At 34.7% G+C, this 17,462-nt stretch overlaps 1 protein-coding gene across 6 annotated transcripts in view; it reads right to left on the bottom strand.

The window, feature by feature from the left end:
* Positions 1–17,462, bottom strand: part of FAF1 (Fas associated factor 1) — a 529,019-nt gene that overhangs the window by 346,035 nt on the left and 165,522 nt on the right. For all 6 annotated transcript variants that reach the window (XM_030328128.1, XM_030328134.1, XM_030328133.1 and 3 more), the window contains one exon: positions 11,996–12,201. In XM_030328128.1, the coding sequence (XP_030183988.1) occupies positions 11,996–12,201 (206 nt within the window). The remainder of the gene's footprint in view (positions 1–11,995; positions 12,202–17,462) is intronic.

A 17,462-nucleotide genomic window follows, 5' to 3' on the forward strand; every position in this document is an offset into this window, starting at 1 on the left:
TGGCTCAGGTCATGATCTCACAGTTGGTAAATTCAAGGACCGCATCAGCATCTTTGCTAATACTGCAGAGCCAGCTTGGGAGTCTCCCTTTCTCTCTGCCCCTCCCCTGCTCATGATCTCTCTGTCTCTCTCTCTATCTCTCAAGAATAAATAAATATTAAAAATAATTAAATTTTGAAAAGATAAGTAAAGAGAAAAAAGAAAAAAGGAATGCAGCTTATAGGTGGCAACTCAAAATAAGGAAAAAGAAACACATGCAACTGATACCTCTTTTTTTGCATGTGGTTGGTATATAAAATGTTTATATTTATAAAACTTTAGACAGAGTTACAGAACAAATGAATTAATGCCTTAAAATTAACAAGCATTTCCATTGCTAAAAGTATTTAAACACACAGTAGGTGACCCTAAGACAAAAATGTGGAAAAGACTGCTTAATTTGTGGCCATACAGACTAGACAATTTTTACAGATCCCTCCACACTCATTAATCTCCATAAACCAGTAAGTTGCTTATTCTCTTTTCTCAGTTCTCACATCTATAAAATGGGGATACAGGTTCTGGATGTCTCAAGGTAATGTGAAAATAAGTAAGTCAAGGAGTATAAAAGGACAGAGGCAGGGACTAAGGTGGGATCAGGGGAGGGAAGGGCAGCATAAATCTGTCACTGGTGGAAAGGGAGCGAGGTTCTCCTGAAGTGAACTGTTCAACTAACTGAAGACCACAACCCCAACTCTATGCTAAAGACCGCTAAAGACCGCATATTCCTCATTATTCCTCCATATACATTATCATTCCTGCTTCTGTACTTTCCTTGCCTAGAATAAACTTACTTCCCCCGCCTAATGTGTCCACATAACAAATTTTGATTCATATTTCTTAATTCGGTCCTTCTCTGAAATCTTTCCTGACCACCCTCACAACCCTATCTATTCTCTTCCCATACCTCCAAGACACCAGCTAAAACTGAATATTCCTTTTCAATATCCTCATAGCACAATCTACATTCATAATAGAAATTACTTTATTGGGAAGATCATGAGTTCTAGATTCAGTCTAAGATTGAATTCGTGACTTAGGAATTCTCTGATCTTCAGTTTATTCATCTTTGAAACAGGGATAACAATGACTGCTTCACAGTATTGTTCAACTGTTGTATAGGAACCAAGTACACTAAGCATAGTGGCTGTTGTACAATAGGTAATGTGAGCATATGTACATGTGTGTGTGTGTGAATAAATGAATGAGTGAATGAATGGATAGATGCCCTTTATTTCCATGTCTACTTCCCCCTCTTTATAGATATATAACATGGAGTCCTCTGGGATAATAACTCCCTTATTTTATGCACAGTCTGAAAACAGCATAACATTAAGTAAGCCCAAAGTAATCAACAAACATTTATAATAAAATGATCCATTCTGATTAAACAAAAATCTTTTGGAATTTATGTCCTAATATTCAGCACTAATTGCTAAATATGAGACCTTGAGAAAGTAAAGTGCTATTTACTATTACAGCCATTACTGTGTGTTTTATTCCTTTAAACAGGAAAAAAAGTCATCTTAGAGTCTTTCAAAGGAAGATGATACAGAATTATCAGAGGGAGAAGAGACTGAAAGATAAATGGCACAAAATAAGATGCTAGAAAACATAAGTCTATGCTTCTTATCTTCATTGCTTTGCTTTGAACAAAATATGACATGAGTGATAAAAGTAGTTGAGGGAAAAATAATTTTAAATAAAGCTTAAAGACGCTTTATAAAATGGCAACTTTAAACTCTATACCAAACTGCTAACAGCAGGGACATAAGAATGAGAGAGAGGAAAAATATTCGTTTCTTTTTTATATACTTCTCTATTAAAATATTTTTTTTTACTGAATAGAAGTTTTAGAAATGTGAAACTAGGTAAAAGAAACATTTCTAATGCATAAATGAAAATAAACTATGTACATGATGGCCCAGTCTGAGATGCTGCTTATTTATATATTAAAATAATTTTATAATTTGGGGAGTGTACAATTGTTGGCATAGAGGCAACAAATATCAGTTTGAAGAGACCAAAGAACAGTGAGATTAATGTACGAAATTTGCAGACACCTCCCTCCCCCAAAGTACAAGCTATGATTAGTCCTCATCATTTCATGCTCACAACATTTGTGTAAGACAAATATGATTGCTACTTTCTTTCCACATGCATTAATAACAATAAAAAATAACCACTTATACAGTGTTTATTATTCATAAAGAGTGGCTGAGCACACAGGGTAAAGGCATATGCCAAAAATTACATGGTTAATCTGAGTTACAGAGTCAAGACTGGAAACTAAATTCACAGATTCAAGAAAAAAACTGGTTTGAAATATCCTAAACTACTTTTTCAAGCTCAAAATGCACTTGCTAAATGTTTTAACTCTTTACATACTCAATCTTATTCATTTCAACTCAAATGCTATCCAACATAATAAAAGTAGTTTCAGGAAAGTAGATTAAAAACAGAAAAGAAAATGAGGCAAATGGTTAAACTAATTACAGACCTATTTTTCTATTTTCCATTCCAGAAATGAAACTAAGGCTCTGCTGAATAGGCCCAGCAAAAGTAAATTTTCTGGGAGCACTGATTCAACAAACTTTATTGAACAAATACCTGTATGTTAGGTTAAATCCTGTACTAATCTGCTATACATAAAACGAGACAATAATTCCCACCCTCAAGATCACACCATTTCACACTAGATAGTATTTTACAGAAGAACCAATGCTTTAAAATAATTCTTTAAATTTATTCAAAATAAGAAAACCCAGAAAGATTTTGTAACAAAACAAAACTGTAGAAACAAATAAATAAATAACACACTAAAAAATATTAACAAACTGATACAATTACCACTAGGTGTCACTCTGATATAAAGTTGTCAGCTGCCTTTAGGCTTGCTTTTATACATTGTTGAGTCTTCCTGATAATAACCTGGAAAACTGCATCTTATTTACCATTTCTTTGCATTTTAACATTTATGCATACACAGAAAATTAGGATTTATACAATTCCTTAGTAACAGTAAGTTGGTCCATATTTTTAAGTTTTCCTGTGGTATTTTAATATACATACAAATACATACATATGCTCATATATTGAGCCATTTATTTTCTCAACAGACTACTCTGTGCTAACCACTGTGCTTGGAGAATTTAGAGAAGAATAAGACCTAGTCTCTGAATAGTTTGAGAAGTTAATAGTCACAAGGGAAACTTGAAAAGAATAAGATATTTTAAAATCCATTTTGCAAGTATATATATTTTATCGTATCATACAAGATGAATCAACTACTATGTCCACGCAAATTAGGAAAGGCTTCATAAAGAAGAGATATTTACATGGAATATTAAAAGATAAGTATGAGTTTCCTAGAAAAACTAAAACAAGGAAGGACAAATCAAACAGAATATAGGAAATAAGAAACCACTGAAAGATTATAAGAAGATTTATATTCTAGAAAAATCATTATAGGGCAACTATGTAAAATATAGACTAGAGGAATAAAGGTAACAGAGATGATAAAAATAAAGGAAGGATTCAAGTGATATCACTGTAAAACTAATACAACTTAATCAGTCAAATGCAGTGAAAGAAGAAAAAAAATCTTCCATCAAGTTCCAAACATCCCTGCATACAACTTCCACAGTGATGCACATCAACAAACTTAATGAACACAGAGAAGATGGTGCGACATGATTCTTTGACTGGCATGCAATTCATAATAAAAGAATAACCATAATCCAAAACAAATTTAAAAAACTGGAATAGTTAGGAGAAGCAGGAGGTGTGTATTGCACAATAACAATATGTGATATATAATTTATTTTGAGTCATATTTTATTTACAATATATTTGTAACTATCTTAATTGTATTTCTGTTTAAATAGAATGATTATTTGACCGTTTCCACTCTACCATACTTGGTCACAAGTCCGTTTTTAAAAGTGAATTATAAAGCCAACAGTTTCAACAAATGTGATCTCTGGAAATTCTATCATATGTTTTTGTAACAAAACTTTAACACAGTTTCATAGATTATTCTCCAAATTAAGATAGAATTAAAGTGTAACATTAACATATCCAGACAAGATCCAGACAAGCCAGCATTTCTGATCACCATCTTTGAAATAAGTAGGGATATCACTCCCACTGAGAGAACCAATGAAAAGGGTGGTTCAAGTGATCAAAATATCCTTTTACTTCCAACATATACCAAATATTCCATCAACCAAAAAAAATCAGGTCATTTTCAAATGAGAGTGTTAACTACTCAGCCACATGCTACATAATAGCAGTTAAAATTTATTTAATAAAGGACTTCTTTACAGTTTTTTTAACAGATAAAACACAGATAATTTTAAGTAAAAGTGTGATATGGTACTGAGTTCTTTCCCCTATAATAAATACATTCATCACTAAACTAAGAAAGTAAAAGCCTAGTAAAAAACCCTACATAAGGAGTTTCCTACTAATACACCATGGATACCTTACCAATATTACTGCAAATCTATAGGAACAATAAGGAGGGTCAATTCTGACAAATTTCTATTGTAAAAATAAATAAAACTATTTTGCAAATATCAATAAATGGGCCTTTGGCATTTTAAAACTACAAATTCATTTTAAATATCAAAAACCTAGAAACTTACTTAAAAAAAAAAAAAAAAGAACCAAACAGACACCTGGGTAGCTCAGTAATTGAACATCTGACTCTTAGTTTCAGTTCAGGTCATGATCTCACAGTCGTGAGATCAAGTCCCATGTCAGATTCTCTTTCTTCTTCTCTCTCTGTCCCACTCCCTGCTCGTGCATGCATATGCGCACAAACTCTCTCAAAATAAATAAATAAGCTTTTTAAAAAACATATTTTGGAGCTGAAGAATATAATAATTGAATTGAAAAAGTCATTAAAAGGGCACAATAGACTTGATCAACCAGAAAAAAAAAATACGTGAACTTGAAGACAAGTCATTTGAAATTATCCAGTCAGAAGAGAAACAAGAAAAATGAAAAGAGAAAGAATGAAAAAAGCCTAGACAACTTATGGGAAACCATTAAAGGAGCAACACGGGCATTTATGGGAGTTGTAGAAAATAAGACAAAGGGTCAGAAGGCTTATTTGAAGAAATAATTGCTGAACAATTCCCAAATCTGGGGAAGGAAACGGACTTGCAGATTCATGAAGCACAAAGGATCCAAAAAATAATAAATCCTAAAAAGTTCATACCAAAAAACATTAAAATCAAGTTGTCAAATTAAAGGACAAAAAGGAATCTGAAGGCAGCAAGTGAAAAAAGCTCATCACATAAAGGGAGCTGCCCCCAGTATCAGCAGATTTCTCAACTGAAACTTTGCAGGACAGAAGGGAAGAGAATAATATATTAAAAGTGTTGAAAGAAAAAAATGGGGCGCCTGGGTGGCTCAGTCGGTTAAGCATCCGACTTCAGCCAGGTCACGATCTCGCGGTCCGTGGGTTCGAGCCCCACGTCAGGCTCTGGGCTGATGGCTCAGAGCCTGGAGCCTGTTTCCGATTCTGTGTCTCCCTCTCTCTCTGCCCCTCCCCCGTTCATGCTCTGTCTCTCTCTGTCCCAAAAATAAATAAACGTTGAAAAAAAAAATTAAAAAAAAAAAAGAAAAAAACTGCCAAAAAAGAATACTGTATTTCCAGTAAAACTGTTCTTCATATATTAAAGAGAAATAATGACTTTTCCCAGCTAAAAGCTGAGAAAGTTCAACAGTAGACCTGCCTTATAAGAAATGCTAAAGAGAGTACTCCAGTTGTAACAAAAGTATACCAGATAGCAACACAGGAGTATAAAGCTCACTGTTAATGGTAAATATATAGACACTACAAAACACTCTACACAAGTACAGAATATTGTAATAATGGTGATTAATAACTTATTCTGGTATAGAAGTTAAAAGAAAAAGTATACAAAATATAACTATAAAATGTTAATGGTACTTAACATGCAAAGATATAATTTGTGACATCGATAACAAAGGGAGGGAATAAAGAGTAGGTTTATGTATGACTTAAATTACCAGGTTAAAATAGATTATCAAAAATAGAAGATGTCTTATGTAAGCTCCATGATAACTACAAAGAAAACAACTACAGAAGATGCAAAGAAAACAGCTACAGAAGATACACAAAAGAAAATGGGGACAGGATCAAAGCATGATACTACAAAAAAAAAATCGGGGTGCCTGGGTGGCCCAGTTGGTTAAGCGTCCGACTTCGCCTCAGGTCATGATCTAGCGGTCTGTGAGTTCGAGCCCCGCATCGGGCTCTGTGCTGACAGCTCAGAGCCTGAAGCCTGTTTCAGATTCTGTGTCTCCCTCTCTCTCTCTCGTCCTCCCCCGTTCATGCTCTGTCTCAAAAATAAATAAACATTAAAAAAAAAATCAACAAACAAAAAGGAAGACAGCAAGAGAGAGAAAGACAGAACAAAAGCTACAAGACAGAAAGGATATAATCAACAAAATGGCAACAGTTAAGTCCTCCCCTATCAGTAATTAGCTTAAATGTAAACAACCAAAAGACATAGGCTAGTTGGATTAAAAAAAACAAAATTCAACTACATGGTATCTATAAGAGACTCACTTGAGATTCATGGACACAGAGAATGAGCGTGAAAGGATGGAAAAAAATTCTATGCAAACGGTAACCAAAAAAGAGCATTGTGACCACACTTATATCAGACTAAATAGACTTTAAGTCAAAAACTGTCACAAGAGAGATAAGACATTATATAATGATAAAAGAGTCAATTCACATACAGTAAGATGTAACAATTATACACATATGCTCTCAACATCAAAGCACCCGATATATACGAAACAAACAATGACAGAGCTGAGGGGAGAAATACACAACCACAATAATAGTAGGGGATTTCAATAATGGATACAATTTCTACACACAAGGTCAATAAGGAAACACAGGGCTTCAACACTAGACCAAATGGACCTAACAGACGTATACAAAACATTACACTGAACAGCAGCAAAATTCCAAGCACGCGTGGAGCATTCTTCAGGGTAGGTGACATGTCAGGTTATAAATGAATCTTAATAAATGTAAGAAGAAAAAAGCAGAAGGAAAACTGCTATTGATTTTTAGTTTCGTTATACTGTGATAGGAAGACATTCTCGGTACGATTTCAATCTTCTTATATCTGTTAAGACTTGTTTGTGACCTAACAGCGTATCTATCCTGGAAAATTCACAGATGTATAGAAATAACTTAGGCCTGAACAACCAAAAGAGCAAAGAAAAAAATCATAAGAGAAATTAGAAAATATCTTGAGACAAATAAAAACAAAAACACGACATACCAAAACTTTAGGGATGCAGGAAATGCCTACATTAAAAAAGAACAAAGATCTAATATACAACTTAATTTTACACCTCAAGTAACTATAAAAACAGAAACAAGCTAAGCCCAAAGTTAGAAGAAGGGAGGAAATAATAAAGATTAGAGCAAAAATGAAAAGAGAATAGAAAAACAATTTTAAAAAATCAGCAAAACTAAGAGTTGAGGCTTGAAAAGATCAAGAAAAAAATGGACAAACTTTTACCCTAAACTAAGAAAAAAAACAAAGACTCAAGTAAAACCAGAAAGGAAAAAGTAGACATTACAACTGATGCTGCAGAGATAAATACAGAGACTACTATAAATAATTATATGCCAACAAATGGGATAGCTTAGTAAAATGGGTAAATTCATAGAAACATATAAACTACAAAGACTGAATCACAAAGAAATAGAAAATCCAAACAAATCTATAACTAGTAAAGAGTAATCAGTAATTTAAAAAATCAGTAACTAGTAAAGAGTAATCAAAAAAAAAAAATCAAAATCAGGGCACCTGGGTGGTTCAGTCAGTTAAGTGTCTTACTTCGGCTCAGGTCATGATCCACAGCTTGGGGGTTCAAGCTCCACGTTGGACTCTGTGCTGACAGCTCAGAGCCTGGAGCCTGCTTCAGATTCTGTGTCTCTGTCTCTCTCTGCCCCTCCCCTAATTTCTCTCTCTCTCTCTCTCTCTCTCTCTCCCTCTCTCCCTCCCTCCCTCTCTCCCTCTCTTTGCCCCTCTCCTGCTTGCTCTCTCTCTCTCTCAAAAATAAACATTAAAAGAAAAAAATTAATCAAAATCAGTAATCAAAAACCAACAAAGAAAAATTCAGCACCAGATGGTTTCATTGGAGAATTCTACCAAACATCTGAAGAAAAATTAACCTCACTCTTTTCAAACTCATCCCAAAAATTAATGCAGAGAGAACGCTTCTGAATTCATTTTATGAAGCCAACATTACCCTGATGTCAAAGCCAAACAAAGACACTACAAAAACAAGAACAAAAACTATTACCCAATATCCCTGATGAATATAGATGCAAAAATCCTCTACAAAATATTAGAAAACCAAATTCAACAGCACATTAGAAAGATCATACACCATAACCAAATGAAATTTATGCATGTGATACAAGGATGGTTCGACATATGGAAATCAATGTGATATATACCATATTAATGAAATGAAGAGAAAAATATTACACAATCATCTTAAAATATGCAGAAAAAGCACTTGACAAAATTCTCCAACATTTCATGATAAAAATACTCAAACTAGAAACAGAAGAAAATTATTGCAACATAATAAAGGCCATATATGAAACATCCACAGCTAATATCATACTGAATGGTGAAAACTAAAAACTTTTCCTCTAAAGATCACGAACAATTCAAGAATGCCTACTGTTGCCACTTCTATACCACACAGTATCTGAAGTCCTAGCCAGAATGATTAGACAATAAAAAGAAATAAAAGGGATCCAAATCAGAAAGCAAGAAATAGAATTATCTATGCTTCCAGATGATATTATATGTAGAACACCCTAAAGATCCTATTAAAAAAAAAAAAACCTGCTAGACCTAATAAACAAATTTGGCAATGTTGCAGGAATACAAAATTTACATACAAAAACTAGTTATATTTCATACACTAACAACAAATAATCTAATAAGGAAACTAATAAAACTATCTCATTTACAGTAGCATCAAAAGGAATAACATACACAGGAATAAATTTAGCCAAAGAGACAAAAGACTTGCACAATGAAAACTACAAAACAATGCTAAAAGAAAGTAAAGACGAAACAAATGAAAAGACATCACATGTTCATGGATTGAAAGACTTATTAATATTGTTAAAATAACCATACTACTCATAGCAACCTACAGATTCATTGTGATCCCTAACAAAATCCCAATGGCATTTTTGCAGACATTTTTGCAGAAAACAATGTTAAAATTCATATGGAACCACAAAGGACCCTATGTAGCCAAAACAATCTTGAGAAAGAAGAATAAAGCTGGGGGCCTTATATTTCCTGACTTCAAAACATTTTACAAAGTAATCAAGACAGTATGGTACTGGCCTAGAGAAAAACATATTGACCAATGGAACAGGTAGCAACCCCAGAAATTAATCTATACATATATGTCAAATGATTTGACAAGAGTGCCAAGTCTACACAATCGGGAAAGGATAGTCTCTTTAACAAACAGTGTAGGGAAAACTGGATATCCATGTGTGAAAGAGTGAAATTGGATCTTTATCTTATTCCATGCACAAAAACTAACTCAAAATGGGGAGGTAGGCAGGCATGGGCTAGTGGGTAAGGAGTATTAAGGAGGGCACACGTTGTGTTGAGCATTCGCTATTATATGTAAATGATGAACCACTAAATTCTACTCCTGAAACCAATATTACACTAGATGTTAACTAACTAGAATTTAAATAAAATTTTGAAAAAAAAAAAAAAAAACCATAGACTTAAACATAAGATCTGAAACTATAAGACTCATAGAAGAAAATATAAAGCAAAAGCTTCATTAACATTGGTCTTGGCAATGATTTCATGGATATAACACAGAAGCATAGACAACAAAAGTAAAAATAGACAAGTGGGACTAGATTAAACAAAAAACTGTGCAGCAAAGGAAACAATGAGTATAAATATAAAGGCAACCTACAAAATTGGAGAAAATATTTCTAAAGCATATATCTGATAAGGGGTTAATATTCAAAATATATAACGAAATCCTACAATCCAACAGCAAAAAAGTAATAACCTGATTTAAAGATGGGCAAAGGCCTTGAATAGGTATCTCATTACCAACAGGTATATGAGAAGATGTTCAACATCACTAATCACCATGGAAATCCAAACCCAAACCACAATGAGATATCACTTCATACCTGTTAAGACGGCCATTATAAAACAAAAACAAAGCAGAAAATAGCAAGTGTTGGCAAGGATATGGAGAAATTGGAACCCTTGTTCATTATGGGAGTGTAAAATGGTGTGGCCATTATGAAAAAAGTAACAATGGTGGAGCCATTATGATAAAAGTATGAACATTCCTCAGAAAATTAAAAATAGAACCACACATGATCCAGCAATCCCACTTTTGGGTATTTACCCAAAAGAATTAAAAGCAAAATCTTGAGAGATATTTGCAATCTCTTGTAGCATTATTCACAATATCCAAGAGGCGAAAACAACCTAAATGTCCACAGATGGGCAAATGGATAAAGAAAATGTGGAATATACATACAATGGAATATTCTTCATCATTAAAAAAAGAAGAAAATCCTGTAATTTGCTACAATATAGACGAAACTTGAGGATATCATACTAAGTGAAATGAGCCAGACACAGAAAGACAAATACTGTATGATTCCACTTCTAGAATAGATTTAAAGTATTCTAAGTAATCTAAGCAGAAAGTTGAATGATGGTTGCCAGGGGCTGGTAGAAGGGGAAAATGGGGAGTTGCTAGTCAATGGATACAAAGTTTCAATTATACAAGATGAAAAAGTTCTGCTTTCTCAAGATATGCTGTACAACAATGTACATATAGTTAACAAAACTATATTGTACATTTAAAAATTTAAGAGGATAGATATATTATGCACTTTCCTTTACCACAATTTGGGAGCAGGGGAAGGAATCTATAGGAGAATACTGGGGGCATGGGAATGAGTACGGGAAGAAATAGATGGACTAGGAAAGAAATCTGGGCAGAAGAAGGTATGTGTACAAAGGATCTAATAACTTATTCAAGGAACTGAAACAAGTCCATAAGAACTTAGGCATGGTGAGCAAGGACAAAAGTGGTAACAGATGAAAACTAGAAATGGAACAGGGGCCTGATCAAGCAGAGACTTAACAGGCCATGGTAAAAAGACTTTAATTTTATCCTAAACCAATGGGAAGTCTCTAAATGGCTTTAAGTAAGGGAATAACAATCTGATTAGTGTTTGAGAATGATCAATCTTTTAACAGTTTAGCTTTTTCTCTGTAGTGTACTTCAATTAATAAAATTAAATACAATTAGGAAAGATCTCCCTAAAAAAGAACAAAGGCAAAATTTCAGAAAGATTTGGAATTTAGTTTTTAGGCAAAACTACAGTAATGGGTCAAATAATCTGAATCAAACGTGAATTCAACACAGTTTCTCTGTAGAAATTTGGCAAAATCTGTCCAACAATGGCACACATACACTTTAAGTTTCCTTTGAAAAGCTGGCAGGGAGAAGGGTATTATGTCTTATTTCTGATTTCTCATTAACATAACATGAAAAATGAATGGATTTCAGCTATAAAGTCCAATACACAATATACTTAAAGTTCGATTTGCATCTGCCCTAAAAGAACATCTTACACTATTTCATATAAGTGGAACAAAAAAATTATTCTCATACTTGCCTCAATATCAACACAGTGTTTTAAAAATGCAGCATAATTATCTGTATGGAAAATATCAGTTTCAATTTGCTCTCTCTCCCTTCTTATTGGCAGTCAACTCAAAAGAAAAGGATATAAATGAAATATTTACCTAAGAAATTATTTATGAAGGCTTTATGTTAGGAAAAACCTTACCAACAGTACAGCTGTCTTCAAGTACCACATCAACATTTCTGTCTCTGTACTCAACCCTGAAGTCCAGCATCCGAGGTTGCCTTTCTACAATTTGCCTAGATGGCATTACAGGTCGAAATGCTGAAGAAGAAGAGGGAGTGGGAGCTGAAGCTGGGTGACTTGTTGGATCAAATGCAGGTCCTGGTATGGTCTCACCTCCATAATCACTGAAATATTGACATAAAAAGGATTATCATCAACCAAATCATTACAAATTACCACTAAGGATCCATTTCCATTCCTGGCTAGTGTTGATCTTCCTATCTTATGTTGTACTTCCTCCATAAAATCTTTCCTAGTGACTGAAGGCCACATTATTCTCCCTCCCATCCTTGACTTTCTATGTCTATTAACAGTATCATACATATCATTTAGCATTTAATCAGGTTTTTGCCTCGTTGTTAATAATGTTAGTAAAACATTATTTTAGTTTCTATGAATTAAGAACAGTGTCTTCATTCACTTTCATTTACTCACTGAAGCACATTATTTAATTCATTAACTCTACTTTCCACAAAACTATTTCATAACTTTACCATCCTTAAACTTCCATTCTCCCTATCACACTCCTCAGTCTTTTTAAACTTTTTTTTAAGTTTATTTATTTATTTTGAGAGAGAGACAGCACGAGTTGGGAAGGCAGTGACAGAGAAGGAGAAAGAGAAACCCAGGCAGGCTCTGTGCTGCCAGAGCAGAGCCCGACCCAGGGTTCAAACTCACAAAACCGTGAGATCAGGACCTAAGCCAAAACCAAGAGACAGACATTTAATGAACTGAGGCACCCAGGTGCCCTGCACTCCTCAATCTTAAAAGATGATTTTTTTCCTACTGTGCAGAGAAAACGGATGCATGCCATCAAGAAGAAGTTCCTTTACCTTTCTGATATCAAATCCACAAACTACCCATCATATGTACTCTTTTTTTTCTATAAAACAGAGGAGACATCATTCTATCTATACAAAATCTAAAACCATCTTCTAATAGTTTTGCATTATGGATTATGCTTTTCCTTTCTAGTATCTTCAACATCTCCTTCTCTTCTGGATTCTTCTCAATAACATTTAAACATGTTCAAGTCTTAAAAATAAAATCTTTGCTCTGCCCACTTAATAGTTATCTCATTTGTAAAATGGGAAAATTAATTATATTTGCAGGGATTAAATCAGGTAAACATATGAAAAGCTTAGCACAATGCCTGGTGCTAGTAAGATCTCAAACCTCAAACTCCATATATCCAAAGTTTAACTCCTTAATGTCTCCCCAAGCCTGATCCTCCTTCCATTATTCCTCACATTAGCCACCCAACCAGAAACTCCTGGCATTATCCTTGACACCATCTTAAGTCATAAGTCATCCACCTTTCCCCTCTGAAGCTGACGCCCTGGGGCAAGTCACAAGCACCTCATGTATGGTTTGATGCAAAAGCCTAATGTCTATGTACCCCTTGCTCCCCTGCATGTCATTCCAGATCACCACTAATTTGAAATTAAAGACAGAAATGTCTTAATATCATTTTTCTTCGATACTCCCCTCTGGTCTTTATACAGAGCTAAAGAGGCATATAAGACACTGTATGATCCATATCCTATATACCTTCCCATCCTTAGCTTGCTATGCTATCTCCATCTCTCTACGCTAATAGCCACAACAGCCTTTCATTTCTTCCATCTTACCTTGATCCTTCCCATTTCATGGGGGAACACACACTATTCCTTCTAAGAATATTCTTCCCATCTCATCCTTATATTCCATCTTTCTTCTAGTTAATTATATTCATACATATCTCAGATTGAACACTTTTCAACTCAGAGCATGTTTCACTACCTTAGACTGGTTCTAATTCCTCACCACCAACAATTATAATTGGTATTAATCATTTGACATTTAAGACCCCCGTAGAACATAAGTTCCACAAGGGCAAAGTTCCCATTTGTGTTTTTAATGGCCATATTTTCTGCCTAGAGCTCAAGAATTCACAGAGAAGGTACTTAAATATTTAACAAATAAGTAAAGAAATAATTATTAAATGATTTGGTTTTTCTCTCACTTAATTTATCATATATAGCCACTTTTTCCCCCATTGCTGGGAGGAATAGGAAAGAAGGGAATATAAGGAATGCTTCCATTGATACACTATTGTATATATGTTCCACCACTAAAACTACAAGCTCACAGCTCTATTCTAAAACATCTTTTTTCTCACCCTAAATTTGAGGAAAAACAATGGACTGGCAACCTGAACAGGACCAAGAATGACTAAAAACACACAAATAAGCAGTATTCATTCAAGTCAGGGAAAAAAAATTACATTTACTTCACACTATTGCTTTGATTAGTGTTAACCAAATTTATATTACAAAATTGATTTAGTGAATTGTGTGATCAGTCTTTTAAAGAACAGGATAGGAAACAAATTATCAGCATGTGGCACTTAATAGTTAGGACCAAGTATTGGTTCCTAAACTTTTTGATTCTGATACATATTTGCATATGTTTTAGATTCCAAGCATTCCTCACTGTAGGTCCTGGCCAAAAAAGTGTGAAAATGACTAGCTTAGATCTCAGAGTTAAGACACTCTAGTAATCACTGATGCAAATACAAAACCCAAAACTCCCAGCTGTTAAGCTCAAGGAAAGTAATCTTAGAAGGAAGACATGGAAAAGAAAATGACCAAAGCAGCAAAGACTATAACTGCTGGAATTCAAATTGAGCTCCTAAATATCTATGAACAGAATGTTGTGTAAGGTTACTTAGTATCTCTAAATTTTGTCACAACTTCTCAGAACCTCGGAAAAATAGCTGAAGTTAATAGGCTGGTCACTGACTTACTGTTTGCTTAACTCCAAATTCATTCTTCTTTTAAATATTTTTTTTAATGTTTATTTTTGACAGAGAAAGAGAGTGCGAGCAGGGGAGGGACAGAGACAGAGGGAGACAAAGAATTCAAAGCAGGCTCCACGCTGTCAGTGCAAAGCCCAACATGGGGCTCAAACCCCAACATGGAGCTCAAACCCACAAACCATGAGATCACTATCTGAGCTGAAACCAAGAGTCGGGAAGCTGATTGAGCTACCCAGGCACCCCCAAATTCATTCTTCTATAGTCTATACTGTGATGCTGGTGCTAGCATTCTCCAAAATTCTATTTATTTCGGCATATGTTTCCCTAATAGATTCTGCATATAGGGGATACTAGCTAGGGATTATTTGTGAGGAGAGAAGGAAATACTTCCTTCTTCCTGTTTGCATATATTTCTATCAGTACCATCCTGTAGCTTTCAGTCTCCTGCTTTTTTCAGCATTCATATAACCAGTTTCTTGACATCTCCTCAGATACCAGTAGCAGCTAAATAGTATGCATTCCACAGTGGCCTAATCCTCACTCGGATCCAAGGGGCTCCTCTGAGCTTCAAAGTTCTGTTAATCCCTTTGACCTAGACCTAAGAGTGCTGACTTCCTGAAGCAGTTATTATATCAAAGTTTTTTCAGTTTACTTTTTTACTGTTCCACACCTGTGTAACCAATCCTACATTAAATTCCCTTTGTTGAAATACCCATTTCTTTTTTGATAATGGAGGCATCACAGGAAACAAAATTCAGGAATTGGCTTGATTATGTCCTTGACCTTCAATACACTGCTGAGCTCCTTGCCAATGGAAAATGAGATGCTAGTGATCCAAGTCATGCACTGGCATAATGATTAATTACATTATCACTTACAGTTCATTATGATCACATGCCTATTAAAACAAGTGCCTAAGGGGACCAAATGGCTATTGCACTTGGCCATTATGATAGTAATGACAATAAAGACTAGGAGCTGGCTGCTTCTGAATCTAATGGAAAGCTTAACAGAAGAAAATGACACACTTAGGGTTATTAACTTTCAGTTCAAGCCATGAGAAGAAAGCTATAGAACTTCTGAAGTAGCACTTTCTTATTTCCTATAACCACAGGTATGATCCTGCTGAGAATCACACACAAAATTTAATTTTGCAGCTTGCATAATTATAGTGAAAGTTGAATATATATACTTCCTAAATCTCTTCTGTGAAAATTACAGCACAGTTTTCAAAGGAGTGGGATCCTAAAATATGGAATGGGGATACCCAAATGGGTTCAGATGAAGGTTACAATCTTGAATCCATGGTGTCCTTCTGAACCTCTTTTGTAAGCAGAGACATGACTAAAGTTAGCCTCCTCTTGTTGAAAACTAGTAATGATCTTACTTGAGACCATTGCCTTGAAAAGGGATGCCTATTCTCAAAACCTACCCCCACCATTCCTTCTTGCCTCTAAAATCAAATTGAGGTAGGCTCCAAGAAAGTAAGTACAATGTTTTAACTGAGCGAGGGCTTAAATCCAAAAATAATTATAAAATTTTGATAAATTATATCAGTAAAAACCTAGGGAACAGGCAAGGAAATCAATTTGAAGCGAATTTGACCAAAAGAGTTTGGGTAGGGCCAAATATAACATGTTTGCTTAAGCAGCTCTAAGTACCTCTAATAGTTTGCTTGTTGACTGAAACTTAAGTCCCAAAGGAGTCTACATTTAATAAGGATGAAATGCCCAAACTTTCCTGGCAAAATGTAGAAGAAATTCAGATGCTTAGAAAAATAAAGCTTAAGTGGAGTACCATGTACAGTCTGAACATACATATATCTTCCTAGTACATCACCCATGAGGTCCCAGAGGACATTGCACTAAAGCATTCAGAAATACGTTTATTTGTAAAAGTGTCTGCCTTCTTAAAAAAAACTGTAGAGGCTGTCTTCTGTGGATTGGGAATGACATGGGGAGATGAAACCACTGAATAAGCCTCCCTAATGGGCATGATGAGATGCCAGACTGTTGAGGTCAAATGGCAGAATTTAGTAAGAAGAAGGTGGGAACAATTATGTTAACAGACAACAGAGACAAAATGCAGCAATCAGAAGATTTCAACCTCCAGAGATCTTTAGAAGTATTTAACTGAACATGATTATATCTAAGGAACAAAATTAAAAGTCAGCCAACTAAAATATTACTTGATCTAAAAACATGAGAAACCCTAGACCTGGTAGCCTAAAACCTGAGGTCCATAACCACAAAGGAGAGTCATAGTCACTCTCAGTTTCCAAACACAAGTTGTTTCACAAAGCCCCTGATCCCCACAAAGACAATGCAACAGGACCACACATATATATTGTAAATTTTCCTCTAAGACTTCACCTAAGAGACCTGCAGCCTTTAACTAGAGTGCCTGTGTACCAATAAAAGGAAAATATCTAAATCTTTAGGGGATTACTAGATGCTAACTCTAAACTGATACTAATTCCTAGGGATATAAAAGTGGAAGATTATGAGGGTAAATCAAGTTTTGGCCCAAGTCCACTCATACTATATTCAAACAATCTGTCAACCTATCATGCAATTTCTTCTCCAG

The sequence above is a fragment of the Lynx canadensis genome, chromosome C1 (assembly GCF_007474595.2).
Source record: "Lynx canadensis isolate LIC74 chromosome C1, mLynCan4.pri.v2, whole genome shotgun sequence".
In the NCBI taxonomy this organism is placed as follows: Eukaryota; Metazoa; Chordata; class Mammalia; order Carnivora; family Felidae; genus Lynx; species Lynx canadensis.